The 18,153-nt window shown below is 43.7% G+C and overlaps 1 protein-coding gene across 1 annotated transcript in view; it reads right to left on the reverse strand.

The window, feature by feature from the left end:
- The window catches only part of NCKIPSD (NCK interacting protein with SH3 domain), a 116,691-nt gene that overhangs the window by 26,309 nt on the left and 72,229 nt on the right, over positions 1-18,153 (reverse strand). Inside the window, exons 6-8 of the mRNA XM_056852820.1 lie at positions 14,542-14,712; positions 7,333-7,419; positions 4,663-4,801 (exon numbers count right to left, since the gene is read on the reverse strand). Coding sequence (XP_056708798.1) covers positions 4,663-4,801; positions 7,333-7,419; positions 14,542-14,712 — 397 coding nt within the window. The remainder of the gene's footprint in view (positions 1-4,662; positions 4,802-7,332; positions 7,420-14,541; positions 14,713-18,153) is intronic.

Here is an 18,153-nt window from a genome sequence, read left to right on the forward strand (position 1 = left end):
TGGGTTCTAATTTGGACTTCTTTGCACTGACATGCTGGTTTACTGCTCTGAGTACTCACAGAATGAGGCACACTTCCTGAAGTTTAGGCTTGGTGTGAAATACAATCAGTAAATAGTTGAGGTATGGACAGATTTTGCATCCCAGCTTCCGTAGATATGCCATCATCACTGCTACCACCTTGGTAGATACCCCTTGGGTGCTGTGGCTAACACAAAGGGGAAGACCGTGTATTGAAAATGTGGTCTGGTCTTATTCTTATGTGGAAGTATGCATTTAACATATTCAGCATTACAAACCATACTCCTGGATGTAACAGAGGAAGCGCACTGTAGACCAATAACATTCTGAACTTTTTTAGAGAAATTTGTTCAGGCCTCTCAAGTATAGGATGGGTCTTACCAACACCACCCAAGTTCTTTTTGACCAGAAAGTATCTGGAGTATAACACTGAGCGCTGATCTTTTAAAGGCACTGTCCTGACTGCTTTTTTGTTGAGGAGGGTATTAACCTCTGATAGGAGTTCTGGGGTTGGGGCAGGAGGGTTGAAGGATGGAGGTGAGTAGGTTGGGAGAAAGCTGAACTGTATCATGTACCCTTTGATATAATACTGAGTACCTGTTGATCTTGGGAGGTGTCCTGCCAATTGAGTTGGTGAAAGCTTTGTTCATCTGCTAACTGGCACAATGGGCACAGGTTATAGTTGTCAAAAGCCCTGCCTGGCATATTAACGGGGTTTGGGCAACTGGGATCTGGTCAGGGTAAAAGGTTGCTTGGTAGGGTGATAGGAAGGCATGTTGGAATATGAGGAGCTTGGTGACCTTGTCCTCTAAAAGTAGGGTAGTATGGCCTATAGAAAGGTCTAGGCTTTAGGATGGAAGGTGTTGAGGGAATCATCCCCAAGGTCTTAGCAGTAAGCTTATCTTTCCTCATTTTATTCAGCACTTCATTGGTGTTGGCACTGAAGAGGTCCGTGCCCTCAAAAGGAAAGTCCTAGATTCTGGCACACATTTCCTGGGGAGGAGCTGTGGCTCAGTGGTAGAGCATCTGCTTGGCATGCAGAAGGTTCCAGGTTCAATCCCTGGTGAAGCGGGTCAGTGCGTTTCAGTTGACTATGGTCTTAGAATCGACCCCTTCCTGAGAAGTGGTATGTTATCTTATTCAGTTAGTCACCTACTAAGTAGGACTCAACTTATTTACTCACAAAAGTCTTTTTATTGAATAGCTTCAGTGTAATAAATGTGTGTATATATATGTGTATATGCAAGTATATATGTGTATATGCAAGTATTACAAAGTCTTCAAAGCAATAACAATGTATAAAATAAAGCAAGCAAGTTCTACATACTATTTAGTTTTAAAATCCAATACTTAAAATATAACAGTTAAAGAAGTCTGAATTGTTAAAAGAATCTGATTCACACTATCTAGAATAGTATATAAGTAAATCAATATATACCCAAAGCCAATCTCCTTTGAGATTCTCTTAGTCCAAAGAGATCTAGCTTTCTAGCCTTTCCTTGCCTGTATTTATACTGTCAAAAGTCACCGTATTCCAACTTAGCCGGATTCCTACGGCTAGATTTATACTGCTTTCCTGCAGACTATCATATAAGGATTTCCTCTTCCAGCTGGTTATTTGCTGATCATAGCTATTTCTTAGACAGTCAGTTTTTAGCATTAATATACCTCTGTAATGATTAATTTTATTAGCATCTTCATCTCCTAAAGAGCATGATCAAAATTAATCTATTTTCAACATTCTATTACAACTCTTTCATATTTAAACTTTAAAACCCAATGTAACATTATATAACACCATTTGATAATGTTTCCAGACAGACTGGAAAAAATCCAAAGGTGTAGGATTCCAGAAACTTAGTTTTCTAAAAGCGTAGGATTCCAGAAGAGTCCTCAAAAAGTCTCTTAGCCAGGTAAGTTCATTTTAAATGAGACAAGCCTCTAACGGTTTTTCATGAAAAATATGGTTTTACATTGAAGAATTCTGCATATGTACAACACTAATACAACAGTTTATATGCTCTAATATGTCAAATCCTGTAACACTGGCATCTCCTGTTAAAGGGGCTAGGCAGGTAGGTGACGTGAAAGACCCCTGACTGAGACCCAGGAGAGCTGCTGCCAGTCTGAGTAGACAATACTGACAATACTGACTTTGATGGACCAAAGGTCTGATTCAGTATAAGGCAGTATAATTAACACAACAGATCTCAGCTGGGAGTGGTGACATAGTGTGATAGCTATGGTGAGGCTGTGGGCTGCACAGTCATATGAGTGCTTTGCTGAGGAGATTTGGTGTTTGGACAGCTCTGATACCTCTAGCGCCGGGAGTTCTGACAGTCTGCATTTGTCATCTGACAGCATTTCCAAGTAAGGTGCAATGCCATCCCATAGAAAGAGATGGTAGTATGCTATTAGACATCAACAATTTGCAATCTGGGGGAAGGGAACTGAGGGATGGGTGCTCCATTCCTTCTTAACTCCACTGGAAAAGGTGGGAAACAGCACGGGGAAGGGGGACAGAGCATGCTCAGGTGTTTCTGAGCTTCTCAAAGCAACTCAAGACTTCTACGTATGCAGCCAAAAGTCTTTCCCATCATGTAACTTAAATTTGCTTAGAGGTAGAGAAGCAATTGCGAAATTAAGAATTTCTGTTTGACGCTATTTGTAACCGTACTGAGCGTGATCACTTATTGGAAGATTGAGGACCCAGAACCTTCCAGAAGTCAAGGGCTAGTCTATTTCTGAATGAGATGGAAATTAAATTTCCACACTGTTTGGGTAACAGATTCTATATATTCATACATGTAATACTTTACTTCTAAAATCATATTCTTACTCTCATTTGTTAACATAGAAAAACAGGTTTTAATTTAATGTGCTAGATAAACAGATTGTGGATTCAGTTTTTAGAGGTACTTACAAATCTTTGCATGTTTGTATTTAATCCAGATTTTTAAGCAGCTTATTTTTCTAAGAGATACTTAAAAATCAATTTTAAATGCGTTTCAAATAGATTTCTCACTCACTCACCACTGCAGAAACAGACTGTCTAGCTAACTTAATGAGAACACGGTTTTCTAGTTATTTTATTTCTTTAATTGCCAGTAAGTGCACATTCAGCAGTGGAATGAGAGAAACAGACTATAGATACTGCCCAGTAGGACATCATTGCAGACTTCCTTTTCTGGGATGTTTTGCCCATCAAAGTCAGAGAACAGACAGAATGCCAAGAGATTCCAATAAGCACTTGGCAGTTTTAAACAAATTGCAGATTTATTCAATCTCCTGCATATTTTATATACTGAAGAGCAAAACCAGCTCACTCTATTAAAGTATTTAATAAAAAAATTCCTGTTGTCTAATAAAGGAGTTTCTGCCTTAAAGCTTTGGAGAAGAAAAGCTGAAATATGACATGAGGTCACCCAGGAGACCAAGGCTTACCACTTCACATCAGACCATCCCACCCTACATAGGCCTTCCACTGAAACCTTACCTTCTCCCCCCCACACACACACCATCCACCCTAGCACTTGAACCTGCCAAGTTCCCTTCCCCCTATTATTTAGACTTATTTATTTAGACCTGTTTGAATAGCTTTTCTCCCCTAAGACAAAAAACCATGTATCTTGGGTTTGCCACAATTCAGCAGACACTTCATCAGATGGCACTGGCCACAAGCCACAGGCTAGGAGCCAAAATGGCCAAAGAGCCCTTGGACTTGTACCCAAGGGCTCATGCCTCTGGACAAGCCCAAGCTTAATTATTACCTGCAGGAAGAGGAAGACAAACATGGCCCATATGGAATTCGGCTGCCAGCAAGATGCTCCTCACCCCCTCACCCCAATACTACAGCCATATCCATGTTGTTACCCTTCCCTCCTCTCTTGACCAGAAATATATACCACTCCCCTCCCTAGAGATATATGCACATTGACTCACCCAGCTTTTCCCCTTTGGGTGAGGGAAGAACTTCCTCCTTGACGCTACCGTCAAGGTTTGCTCACAAAGACGTTCATACCTCCAAACTCAATTTGGGCTTAATTTTCTTAGGCACTCAGGACTTCACTGGGGGTCTGGTGTTCCATATTAAATCAAGTTGGCAATAAAACATGAAATCCATCCACAACTTGAAAAATATTTGTAGGTCAAAAATCCTGTGACATGATCAAACGACAGTCCAGAAGAAGGACAAACTTAGACATTTTAGCCAGTGAACAAAGAGCTAATCGAAATACAAAATATTTGTCAGAAATAGACATGTTCAACTGAAAAGACAGGAACCACTAGATTACCACCTTACAAATTGTGGGTTAAAACCAAAGCCTTGGAAAAGGCATCATCTGGCTCTCTTCAATTATTATCAGGTTTATTTGAGATGTGCAGCAGATTTACCTCATCTGCTTCACCTCAAACAGTCTTGACAATGACCTGCTCCTACTTGGTTTCAACTACTCACCCTGCTCATCAGCTTCAATTTCTTTCAACCATACGTCTCATTAGACTCTTGCATTATTGGATTAGGTCACTGTCAAAATACCGACCTCTGTTCTCATCCTGACTTTGGATGCCAGCCCTTAAACCTTCACAATATCCAGACATGAACACTTCAGATGAGATGCATCTCTAAAAGAACTCCTCACCTTGTGTATGAGTCTGCATGTCTCGGGCCAGCTCCATTGGCAAGACAGAATTCACTAGGGCAGATATGATAGCGGCATCCAAGTTGCACATTGCTCCAAAACACTTAAGCAGTAGAAGTCGTAACGGGACCCTGTGCTCCTAAAAATAAAGAGTCTTCAGTCACTAAACCACCAGAACCAAATATTTCCAGTATGCTTTGCAGTAATGAGACCAAATAGTCCATTTAAGAACTGGCCTTAGCATAGCAGGCACAGCTGTGGTATCAGCGGTAATGCCAAGGAAGCAAGCCAACATTGGCATCAAGTTTCAGGGTATCAGAAACAGAGATTAAAGAGAGGACCAACTGTAGCCCAGATGCCAGGGTTTACCATTGCTTTTTGCGGTAGTATCAACAGACAAAATAGTAAAAGTAGTCCTCTCTTTTCTGACATAATATTTGATATTTCCGTCATAATCTCTGCTGCCAAGCTATTGACTTAATGGGTAATACCAGGCAGTTTGCATAAGGTCACTGCTCATTACCGGCTTTCCAGAGCCTTTAACCAGATGTTCTTTGAACTTTCCTTAATTCATGATTATTCATAAATATAAATGTTGAGAAGTGCACTGTTCTGAGGAAGTCTGACCACAAGCTGTCAAGGGCAACTTCCCCTTAATTCAGCTTAAGTAGCAATAAAAAAGGTAAAGGTCCCCTGTGCAAGCACCAGGTCATTCCTGACCCATGGGGTGACATCACATCCTGACGTTTACTAGGCAGACTATGTTTATGGGGTGGTTTGCCAATGCCTTTCCCAGTCAACTTCCCTTTTCCCCCCAGCAGCAAGCTGGGTACTCATTTTACCGACCTCGGAAGGATGGAAGGCTGAGTCAACCTTGAGCCAGCTACCTGAAACCGACTTCTGTCGGGATCGAACTCAGGTCGTGAGGAGAGATTGGACTGCAGTACTGCAGCTTACCACTCTGCGCCATGGGGCTCCTTAGGTAGCAATAGCCTTGCATAAAAGCATTCCATTCTTAACTCATGTTTGTCACCTAAAACAGGCAAAAATCAGTCACCCCAGATCTTATAGTCATATGATTCTTTATCCTCTTTGTAACACTGCATTTTCCCCCTTTAAATGTTTGTTTTGCTGCTAACTGGCCAGCTAGCTCAGGATCATTTGACACTACAGGTTATCCTATGAGGTACCTGCAGTCCCACCCAATTTTTATCAAGCTCCAAGCATCATGCCTGCCCACTCCATCAGCCAAGCCACTGAAGCAAATAGCATGAAAACAGCTCAGACCTCTTCAGAACATTTCTGGGTGCTTCTTTCCAGTATTTACATTAGCATAGCATCACCTTCCCCTTTATTTTGATCTACATCACCACAAATCATGACACCAGAGTGCATAAGGATCAACACAAGGTTTGGGATGAAAGGGGACTGGGAGTATTCCTTGAAAAAGCACATATTAATTCATGCCAACAAGGAATGGATTGGTTTTCAGGAACATCACTCTGAGGAAGCCTATTTTCTTAAGGGAGAGGATAAACAGCCACATTAACACTGTCTTGTGGAGGACGGAAAGGGCTAACGCTTCCCTATCAACATTCTGTCAGAGTCCAACTCCCACTTTTAGCTTCTCCCCTAATAAATAAGTAATCATTATCCTTGACTAGCCTGATAATTTCTGGCTCACCCGAGTGGGCTCTCAAACACCCTGCCAGAACTCTTAATTCTGTGCTCTGGATTTTTTAATAAAGAGATGTTTAAATAGAAGGAGGCAATTAAGGCAGTTGTAGCACCAAACCTAGGGGAGGAAGAGAGACTTAAGGACAGCGGCTTATCTAGGCCAGACTGCTGTGGCAGCCCGCCCTCAGAAAGGGATGGGACAGAGAAATTTTTCTGTAGGCGCCAAAAGCAAACTCCCCACATGTTCTTCTGCATACTTTATTTCCTTCCTTTGTCCCAGGGAAGTCTCTCCATAACCTAATTTCCAACCCAAAGCTGTTTACCAATGCACAGATGTGCCTCAATTAAGAGAAGAGCAGGAACAGCCTGCTTGCGTTCCCAAGGCGTTCTCGGAAGTCCTTCCTCTAGATGACAGCAAAGCTGCTGCCTCTATTCCTCGGAGAAGCTTTTGCTTTTTTGTTTTTTTTTAAAGGGCAGCACATTTTTTTATTTTTTTGTTTTGTTTTTAAAAAGGGCAGCACAGTTCAAACTACTAGATGCTATTCCTTATTTCTTCCACTGAAAGCAGGTGTCTGTGACCCAGATAAGCATCGTTTTCATGCACTCTTTCTTCCTGAGGCAGCAAATCCGTACAAAACTCTAGAAATAAGCAGAACCTTGCTTTGGATATGTTTGCGTAATAAATATTCTCATTCTCCTGAGCAGAGCCACATTCCCTATTTCTTTCTGTGTTCCTGCCCCCTTGGCCAACCGATCATGTTATTGAGTACTGCTGTCTTCAGTTGTCTACTGATGAAGCTCGACAGAAAGTCGGAAATTCTTCTAAAAAGGAATGGGAGGGGGCTTTCCACTAATATTCTGTCTTTTGTGTTCACATTCATCTATCCAGAAAAAAAATCTGTAAGCACACGAGAGCAGTGATTATGCTGCAGTGATTTAGGATTTAAGTGTCCCAATATTCATTTTACAAGTATATAGAATGCAGTCTCATACCATCTGATAATACGTTACAAGGGACAAGACAGATTCAAATTCATTCTTCTTACACATCTTCTTGCAAACTTCAGGATCTGCATCTGTCTGAACATATAGATGGGGAAAAATCAGTTTTCTGCTGTACAAAGAATTATAGATTGTTCAACAGTGAGCAAAGAAGACTAAATTAAAGGCACAGTCCTGTACAGCATCATGTGTCATAAGAAAACCGAGCATCTGAGCAACAACCACCTCCCTTGCTTGATAAAAGATCAACAATGAGCATGGGCTATATAAAAGGAGATAAAAGTGCCATTAAGTGTTTTAAGTGTTGCATAAAATTTCAACTTTTATAATTTTCATCTCATGTTTATTTTTAGAAACCCCACATTAAAGAAGTTGGGCTTCAGAAATAATAATAAGCATGATTTCATTTATTTATGCTGCAAGCTAACTGCAGTGCAACAAACAGGAGTTTACAATTTATTTTGATAGTACAAAATAAGGATGTAGCCTATTAAACAAGTTTTCAAAGCAGTCATAAATCTTAAACTTGAACCCAAATGATAGAATGGTTCAGTCCAGACAGACTTCAAAATCAAGGTTTATTGTAACGTTATTTAGTTTGTGAAACCATGACTCATCTCACAGATGATCAATTCAAATCCTGGCTTGTCTCAACAAATGCTAGTTTCATTTGCTCCATCTCTTGCAAAGATCCAGCTAGTATACTGGCCCGTATTGCAGTGACGTTGGTGCCAGGGAACCAACCAGGATGCCCATGCTGATGTATTAATAAACCAACATAAAACCATGGCTTCAGATCCCTAGCCATGGTTAGTTATAATTAAACCAAGGTTTCATATGACATGAACCAAGTCTTATATTCAGAATACACAATTTACTATGGGTAAATGTTTATATTGGGCAAAACTGATGTTGATTTTGTGGGTTCAGTACAAAACGTTTTTTCTGGGTGTGGCTACTGTGGTTTATGACTTCCTCTCATAGCAATAGAAAGAGATAATTTTCTAGCCAAGGAACAAAAATTTTTTAGCAACACAAATTTGGAAGAGGGCCTCCAAATTTGGGAGTACTGTTTGTTTTAAGAGAACAAAGCACAGGATGTATAAGTAGATAAAATGAGACATTGGATACATTTATGAAATTAAAGATGCCTTCACTTGCTCAAACAATAATTTAACCATATCCTCAGTATTAGAGAGTGGACTGCAAACTACATATACCTCAATTTTTGCCAGCTGGGAATTGGAATAAAATAATATCTTAAAAAGAAGCTGCTAACTTTACAAAGGGATGTTTTATTAGATGGACTTAGAGAGCTCCAAAGAATTGGGCATCTAGTTATCTTCTGAAACTGTGGGGAGTTTGTGGTATGGCATAAGGATCTGCCATTCAAAAGAAAAAAATCAAGAATTTCTAAAAAGCCGTTGGATACATCTAAAATAGCTATCTCAATCCTAGCCAAGAGTTAGACATCAGTGTTACCATTCAGACGCAGAATATTTTTAAAATAACCAATAAGAAACACTAATTAATATAATTAAGAAGTAGGTATTCAGTTAAAAGTTTAACACATTCTCTTCTTTAATAATTGACTGCACACAGTAAGTTGTAATCTTATGCACACTACCTGGAAGCAAGCCTTACTGAATTCAGTGGGACTGTGCGTAAAACCCCTTTCTGCTGTAATCCCCACACCCCTCCTGGGATATATGGCACACGGTTTAGGTGGGTTCCTCAGCCTCAGCAGCACCTGGGGTCGTGCAGAGAACTGCTGAGAGAAGGGGAAGCTGACAACAATTGCTTCTGTGAAGTCACTTCATACACGTAAGAACTGAATCCAACAGAACAGCTAAAAAAGCTAGAGCTCCAATTCTGAATTTTTAACTTTGAGCTTCCAGAACTTCAACAACAACAAAAACGAAAGTTTACATGAAACTCCTTAACTCTTTCATGGGCTAATTTACTCCTTAATATAGTCTGTGAATGTAATTTCAATCTTCATCAGTAATTTCAATTGGTGAAGAAGACAGAGATAAACAGGAGGGTGTCAGGAACCATCCTGATGCCTCGGCTCTTGACATCAGTCAGGCCCGTTGCTGGATCCCTGGTTTTTGACATCAGTCAGACCTGTTGTTCACACTGCAAATGTTTCCCTTGCTGCGGCCCCCTGATCTGTCCTTGACTCTCATACTGGCAACTCCGGTGTTATGGCTTGCTCGCTCCCTTCCTCCTAGCTGGTGCTGTTATCTCCCTGTTCCCAGGCCTGCCTAGTACTGCACCTGGGATTGCGTTATGCTTATAGTTTAGGCCTGTAGATTGAAATGCCATTAGCAGCTCTGAACCTGTGGATTGCTTATGCTGTACCTGCGGAACCTGAATAAACATTAACCTGCTTTGGACCTGTCAGTCTGAATGTGTGACTTTTGGGGATTACCGAGGAGAGCTGGAGAATCTCACATTAAGCTGCTAATCCTCTTTTGCTCCGTTGTCCACTCCCATCCTGGTGTGTGAGTGGCATGGCGGGGGATGGAGATGATCAGAAGACGGAGGACAAGCCAGTGACTCCAGGTAAGCCCGATAGTGGCTCAAAGGAGGAGAAACCTCCTGAGGAGAAACAGAGCGGTGGTGCTGTACCGAAGGTTTCTCATTTACGGTCCTGGCTGGACTCCCCCTGGCCCTGGATGGAGTCAGGAGTGGATAGTCGGCGCCAGAGGCCGGCAGTCACCAGCATACCCAAAGGGCTGTGGGACAAACCGGCCCACAAGGAAGCGGTGTTGCGGCGCAAATGGGAGGAAGAACATCAGCATCTCCACCACAAGAAGCAGGAGATGGCTGAACGGATGGATGCGATGCAAACCTTGATGCAGGATATGTGGCACGAGTTGAACGAGGTGCGGCAGCAGCAGCAGCAACCCTCTCCTCCCAGCAACCAACTGGTGGTTCCTGTCAACCAGCTGGCTCAGCCGGCACCACCTCCTCTACCGGGACAACCGGGTCTGGCACCACCAACCCAGCGGGACCTAAAGGTGGTGTTTGATGAGTCTAGTGACCAGTTGTCTTATTTCCTGATCCAAGTGATGTTTTTATGCGGGATTCACCACGGATGAAAGTCGGGTGCAGTATGTTGCGTCCTTGCTGCAGGGAGAAGCAGCTGCGTGGATGGTGCAACAGTATGAACTACGCTCCTGAGTTTTGCGAAGTTTAGATGATTTCATGATCACCCTTCGTAACCGGTTCGAAGATCCGCACCGGGGTGAACGAGCCAAGACGGCTTTGATGCAGCTGCACCAAGGGACTAAATTGGTAGTGCAGTATGCCAGCGAATTTCAGTTAGGCGCGAGTAAAATAATGGACTGGAGCGAGGCCACCCGGGTGCAATATTTCTGGGAGGGTCTCAACTCTGACTTGCAGCACTGGGTGTTTATGCAAGGGAATCCTCCGGACGTGGAGGGATGGGTGCGCCATGCAGCAGACATCGAAAACTGCTGGCAACTCTTGCAACTCTCGAAGCAGCGCAACCTACGAGACACCAAGGCCCACGGAGAGTGGCCCGGCACTGCCAAGGGATTCCGGCCCCTCCAAGGAGGGGATCTCCCTGCTGCAGAATGAGTGAAAAGGCTTCAGTCCGGGGCCTGTCTGGTGTGCGGGGCCTTGGAGCACTTCGCTGCTAACTGTCCGTCTCGACCCGAGAGGGCTTCATTCACCCAACCCATGGTGGCGGAACCAGAGAGGGCGCACACTGAGGGGCAGACATGTCGGAGAAGCGCTCCGCCGGGACGACGGGAGAAACCCACAGCTCTTCAGTTGAATCCACTCTCTATGCAAGAATCGCCGAAAGCCACCGGCTCATCGGAGGAGGAAGAGTGAAGTCAGCCGGCAAAAAACGCCCTCGGTCGGCTGTAGAAGGAGCTGCACAGCAGACCGCTTCGGATCTTGAGCAGGGAGCTCCAGTGATGGTAAGCGATCATGCAGAGAATGTTTTTATAAAGGTCGCCATAGCTTTACCCCGAGGGGGACCTGTGCTTCGAGTTACAGCCTTGGTTGATTCAGGTTGTGCTCGGACTTTGATTAACGAAGAGACTGCATGGGAGTTGCGAGTAAAAAGAGTAGCACTCCCCGAACCCATCCAGTTCACTCAAATGGATGGTAGTGACTTTAAGGGGGGGGGCGGTCACGCACAGAACGACCAGGGTCGCCCTGGGAGTAGGGGACCATTGGGAACAGCTTCATCTCACCATTGCCCCGAGTGTCCAGTATCCTATAGTGCTGGGAGTGAACTGGTTGCAGGGCCACAGTCCAACCATAGACTGGAAGGAACGGACTATTACGTTCACGCAGCTTCAATGTGCCCGACACAAGAGGGATGTGGCGTTTAAAGATAACGCAGCTGCGTTAAAAGAATCTCCGGTGGTGATTTCATCACCGCAGTTTCCCGAGGAGTATGCACAGTTTGCGGACGTTTTTGATGTGCGCGAGTGTGATGAATTGCCCCCCCACGAGCAACGGACTGTGCAATTGAAGTAGTGGGGGATGGCAAACTATCTAAAGGGAAAATCTACCCCATGAGCCCCAAAGAAAAGGCTGTGTTACGAGATTACTTGGACACTAATTTAGCACAGGGATTCATCCGCCCGTCCTCGGCGCCTTATTCAGCACCGGCCTTCTTTGTGAAGAAAAAGACTGGTGATTTGCAGCTCTGCATAGATTTCCGCAGGCTCAATGCGGTCACGTAGACTAATGCCCACCCCTTTCCTCTCATTCCAGACCTACTCGCTCAGTTGAAGGAAGGTCGGATATTTACTAAACTCGATTTAGTAGAAGCTTACCATCGTATTCGGATTAGGGAAGGGGATGAACACAAGACTGCTTTTTCAAGTTGTTTTGGAATGTTTGAATATCTAGTGATGACCTTCGGATTGACTGGGGCACCGAGTGTCTTCATGCAAATGATAAATGAAGTGTTACATGACTTGTTGTTTAAAGAGGTGGTAGTTTATCTGGATGATATCCTTATATACACCAAAACCATGGAGGAGCATGTGGCATTGGTGAAGGAGGTGTTGGGACGGCTGGGAAACCATTGATTGTATGCCAAGGTTTCCAAATGCGATTTCCATCAGCCGTCCTTAACCTTCTTGGGATATATTGTGTCACATCAGGGGCTAGCCATGGATCTGGAAAAGGTCCGGGCTGTGGTGGAGTGGGAAGCTCCTACCACCCGCAGGCAACTGCAACAATTCATTGGTTTCGCCAATTTTTACCGCGGATTTATAAAAAATTTTGCCCAGGTGGCTTTGCCCCTCACCTCCTTGTTGCAGACTAAGGGAAAGGGCCGTCTGCCACGTTACCGTCCTCCCGGTTGCTCTGGACTCCCGAATGCCAACAAGCATTCGATTTGTTAAAACATTTGTTCACTTCCAAACCAGTGTTAAGGCATCCAGATTGTGACAAACCATTCATTGTGCAGGTAGATCCCTCCGAAGTGGCCATGGGCAGGGCTCTCTTGCAAAAGGGAGACGATGGACAATTGCACCCCTGTGCGTATTTTTCCAAAACGTTTTCCCAATCAGAACTACATTGGCCCATTTGGGAAAAAGAGGCAGTGGCAGTGAAATATGCCCTTTCGCTCTGGAGACATTTTCTAGAAGGGGTTGAAGTCCCGTTTGAGGTTTGGACAGATCACAAAAATTTGGAGGGCTTGAAAGGAACTAGAAAGTTGTTGGCAAAACAGATTCGTTGGGCGGAATTCTTTGCCAAGTTTCGGTTTGTTCTTAAACATGTGCCCGGCAAAGACAATTGCTTGGCGGATGCGTTGTCCCGACTTCCCCAATACCACGGTCAAGTCGACCGACCCATTGACTCCTTATTCTCACCCGAGCAGCGGGGGGAGGTGCCGGGGTTAGCCGTAATTACTTGCTCTCAAAAGCAGGAGAGGGACTCAGACCCTGCTAATGGACTTCCAGAGCCCTTCCGACTGAGGGTAGCCGAAGCCGCTCGCCAAGAAGAGGGGGGTGGAGTACTCCCGCAGTCTCTCACCCGTCGGGGAGATCTGTGGTTTCATGAGTCAAAACTCTATGTGCCGGACACTGTTCGGAGGGAGGTGCTCGAATTAGTTCATGGAGTGAAAACGGCTGGACATTTTGGTTTTGTTAAAACACTACATTTGTTGCGAAGACAATTCTGGTGGCCAGGGATGAGAGCGGATGTGGATCTGTTTGTGCACAGCTGTCCTACCTGTGCAACCTCCAAAAGGTTGATGGGCAAATCCCTGGGACTTCTCAAACCTTTGGAAGTCCCGTCTACTCCATGGGAAGTCATTGCTATGGACTTTATTACGGACCCTCCTCCAAGCCGAGGAAAGACTGTGTTGTGGGTGGTGACAGATTTGTTTTCTAAACAAGTACATTTTATTCCTTGTACGGGGCTTCCGACGGCACAAAAACTGGCATGCATGTTTGTGACACACGTGATGAAACATCATTCGTTCCCACATAAGTTAATTTCCAACAGGGGGCCCCAATTCGTGGCTAAATTCTGGAAAGCCTTTTTGAAGTTAATGGGGGTGGAACAGGGGTTATCTTCAGCACATCATCCTCAGACAGATGGGCAAACGGAACGAGTGAACTCTGTTTTGGAATGTTATTTGCGCTGTTATGTAAATTACCATCAAGATGATTGGGTGGATCTTTTACCTTTTGCAGAATACGCTTATAACAATGCTCCCCACCAGTCCACCGGGTTACAGCCCCTTCTGGTTACAGCCCCTTCCGGCATAAAGACCTTTCCATCATGCTATTGGAGCAATATCCCCGGCATATTGTGTCGGATTTTCCATACTGCTGACACATCCGCTGAATTATGTCTTTGTATCCGGGCTCCCTTCTACTTAATATTGCTTAGAATGGCTTTTAAAATTCATTCATAAAAGCAAGCAAAACTATGTAATTTCATATTTTAGCTCATATCTGTGCTCCCTAATGCCACAAAGTAGGTCTCTTGAGAGTCTGTGACCAAAGACTAGGTAGTCTGCCGCAGTCCATCACCCCTCTGGGGACACATAGCATATGGTTCTGGAGGCAGAAGCTCATGCACAATATTTAATTCCTCCCCCCCCCCCCCAATCAGTTGCATAAAAGAACTACGACAGTAATAAGACTTAGGAAAAGCTCCAACTCTGCCAAGGTTGGACCAGGAAGTTACCAGAATACGAAGCAACTCCTCCAAATAACAGCAAATGACATTTTCGTCCTCATAGAGGGCCCAACTGCGTTGCTGAGCATCATCTTTATGGCGAGCCAGATCTGCAAATATCACCTTGAGCCTCTGCTCATCATGGCAGATCTGTCCGGATGGCAGCCCAGAACACAAATCCTGCAAGAACAAAGAAATGTATCACTGTAACAATAAGACATTACTGGACAAATATTTCACCTCCAGATAAAATTTTCCTTTAAAAAGCTTTGGAAATGCCTACCTAATAACGTCATACACAACTTCTTCAAAGGGCTGTCCATTTTGTGCAAAATTGACATTTCTTTTTTACACAGGGAGTTTCTCAATTTTAAAAATAATTTGGCAAATTTATGGACAGACCAATCAAAACCATGATTATTAGAGGAATGGAGCCTTCAATTTCAGAGGCACTGTATCATTGATTATCAGATGTGACCGACAAATGGGAGACTGTGATCACTTATGTAGCCTTGCCTATGATTCCCCACCCCCAACATTACCACAGGCCTGAGCCCTAGACTACTGCTCGGCTACAAAGATCTGTGACCTGCCCCCCAAAATAGTAGTTAGCATATCCTTATGGCTTAAGTTGGAAGACCAAGAGGGGGATCCTTTAAAATAATTGTATTGCAGGAACCGTACGTGTGCCTGAAATTGATCTTTGAACATTCTTGCAAAGCTACACTAACTATTCTTTGGGTAAGTCAGCAGCAGGTCATTTTCATGCTGTCACTGAAATCAGTACATGAAGTATTCTATACTTTACACATCATGCTGTTTCTTCCCACTCTATTCAGCATTCTCAGTATAACTCTGTTTTATACCACACAAATGCCAGTATATTACTAACAATTCTGCAGTTAACGTGGACAATGGTTTGCAAGGATCTTCACTGCTGATGTCATCCACACACCCCTCTTCCTACATTATTTCCCCTTCAAAAGTATTTCAACCCACACTGCAAAGCATGCACTAGACCCCCCGCCCCGCACCTTAAAATGGCATCCACCAGTAGTTCAGTTCAACCTTACACAACCTGCAGAGAAATAGATTCCAAACTTATTTAAGCATGTTTCTCAGAAACCACCTTGCTTGTATTTTGTTTGCTTGCAATCTGAGGCGCAATTCAATTAGGACCTTTCAAACTACACAACTGAAGCAATGAATCAAAATTGTCTTGGCAATTAACCAATATTTGCAGGCTGAGATAATTAAGGAAAGAATATGCAGGTTTTAACACACAAATTACTGCTTTTTTGCTAAGACTATCCTGGAAGCAGAAACAGAAACGTAACCAGCTAAATTATAAAAATCATGGGCATCATGTAAATGTGTAGTCCCTAAACACAAATCATTCCCTTGAAAATACACACAACAAACACAGTAAATTTACTACAGAATCACATTTAAGGGCCTCTTGCTTACATTCAACTTTAACAATGATGTTGGTTGGTTCTTTCAAGCGCCCCAAAGAGCCCCGTAAAGGACCGTCACTGTGCAAAGCTCCCTATCAGAAGGAACAGTGAGGAAAGACTGAGTTGATGAGAAAAGCTGGTGCACAGGTTCATATCAGCAATTCTTCAGAAATATGGGTCCCAGGCTGAGAAGGGCTTTAAAGCTTAGAAGCAAACACTTTAGTCTGAACCACCAGCACACTGGCAGCCACTGCAGGTGTTCTTAAACGGCAGTGGCATTGCAAAAGTTTAAGCTTTTAAACATTTAAGCCCGAAAGCAAATCACTGAATTTGGCACTAACTGAAGTTTCTGAGTAATCTTCATTGATTTAGGCCCCAGATGCCCTGGCTTCGGGTACACTTTCAGGCTTATGCTTAAGAGTGCTGGTTATGGTGCTTCAAGCCCTACACTGCCTAACCTCAACGTACTTCAAGGAGGGCCTCCTCTCCTATCAACCCCCCTCATTCCAGCCTTAACTTTTCTTTTGGCTGGTAAAGATAGGCTGGTTACTTTGTCTATGGTAAAGTTTACGTTTTGTGCCCTCAGAAATAGACAGGCGTATGTTTAAAATATTCCTGGGGTTAAGCAGGGCTGTTGTTTTATTCGTTTTGCCCAAGATGCTTTGGGGCACGTAGGCATTCTGATTTTGGAAACAGGAACTTAGAGTCATGTGTTTCTCTACAAGAAAGGAGTAAAAATTGTATTAGACCAGTGTGGGACTAAAAACCCCGAAATAGAATTAATAGAATCATAGAATTGGAAGGGACCACCAGGGTCATCTAGTCCAACCCCTTGCACAATGCAGGAAATTCACAACTACCTCCCCCCACACTTCCAGTGACCCCTACTCTATTCCCAGAAGGTGGCCAAGATGCCCTCCCTTTCATGATCTGCCTAAGGTCATAGAATCAGCATTGCTGACAGATGGCCATCTAGCCTCTGCTTAAAAACCTTCAGGGAACGAGAGCTTACCACCTCCCAAGGAAGCCTGTTCCACTGAGCAACCGCTCTAACTGTTAGAAAATCCTTCCTAATGTCTAGATGGAAAGTCTTTTGATTTAATTTCAACCCGACCTTCTGGGGCAACAGAAAACAACTCGGCACCATCCTCTATATGACAGCCATTCATGTACTTGATGATGGCTATCATATCACCTCTCAGTCTTCTCCTCTCCAGGCTAAACATACCCAGCTCCTTCAACCTTTCCTCATAAGACTTGTAGCAAATGAAGTCTGGAGTTTACATTCTTCAGCAATTACTTGGGCCAAAGCTCTCCAGTACGTTCTAATACTCAAATCCTTTCATTACCATCTCCAATCCACAGGCTTTCCAACACAGACAACCCAAGCTGCTAATGGACTTGAATGAGATAAATCTATTAGCAAAGCTCTCTAATCTGACTAACTTCTTGACATATCGTGTGTTGCCTTAATCTAATTTGAGCACCGACGCCATCTCTTTTACTCCCCCCAGCAGGGTCAGATCTGTGCTTGCTGAACAACTGGTAGCTATTACAACTGAAAGTCCAGCCCGCTCTGTTGTTTCCAGGAGCCAGACTACACCTCATGACAGTAACAACTCAAATGAACAGATGCTACAATATTTGTAAGGTTTGCTCATTTGTATTTTCTTTTGTTCTGCATTTGGAGACTGAAATTTTATGCAGGAAACAACCACCACAAGATTTCATTGTTGCTAGAGAGAACATGATTATTTTGGGAAGTTTTTTTCCTATCACCTCGTCTCCACCGCTAACAGATGGATCATATATTCTAGTGCAAAGTTGGCTGCGGTTCTGCAAAAGCTGGTCCTCTTCCTTTCTCTCCGACTTTTTCCTAGCTGCTCTGGAGAGCCGAAGGTGTTCAAGCAAACCCAGCCAACATGTAGCTTTCATTGGGTCGGTGCACAGCACAACACACACCCAGCCCTACACAATAAAAAAATGGGACTGTATTTTTCTCTCAGCTGATGAGAAATGTGATGAACCCCTGGACTAACATAATGTAAGAGAAGGGGTCACCATCTGAACAGCACACTCCAGGAGGCTCTAGACCAGATTAACAGTGCCGAGTGAGACAGACACTTAATTCAATTTATTGAGCCACTCTCTAGGGCAGTCTCTT

Source organism: Euleptes europaea, chromosome 1 (genome assembly GCF_029931775.1).
Source record: "Euleptes europaea isolate rEulEur1 chromosome 1, rEulEur1.hap1, whole genome shotgun sequence".
Classification (NCBI taxonomy): domain Eukaryota; kingdom Metazoa; phylum Chordata; class Lepidosauria; order Squamata; family Sphaerodactylidae; genus Euleptes; species Euleptes europaea.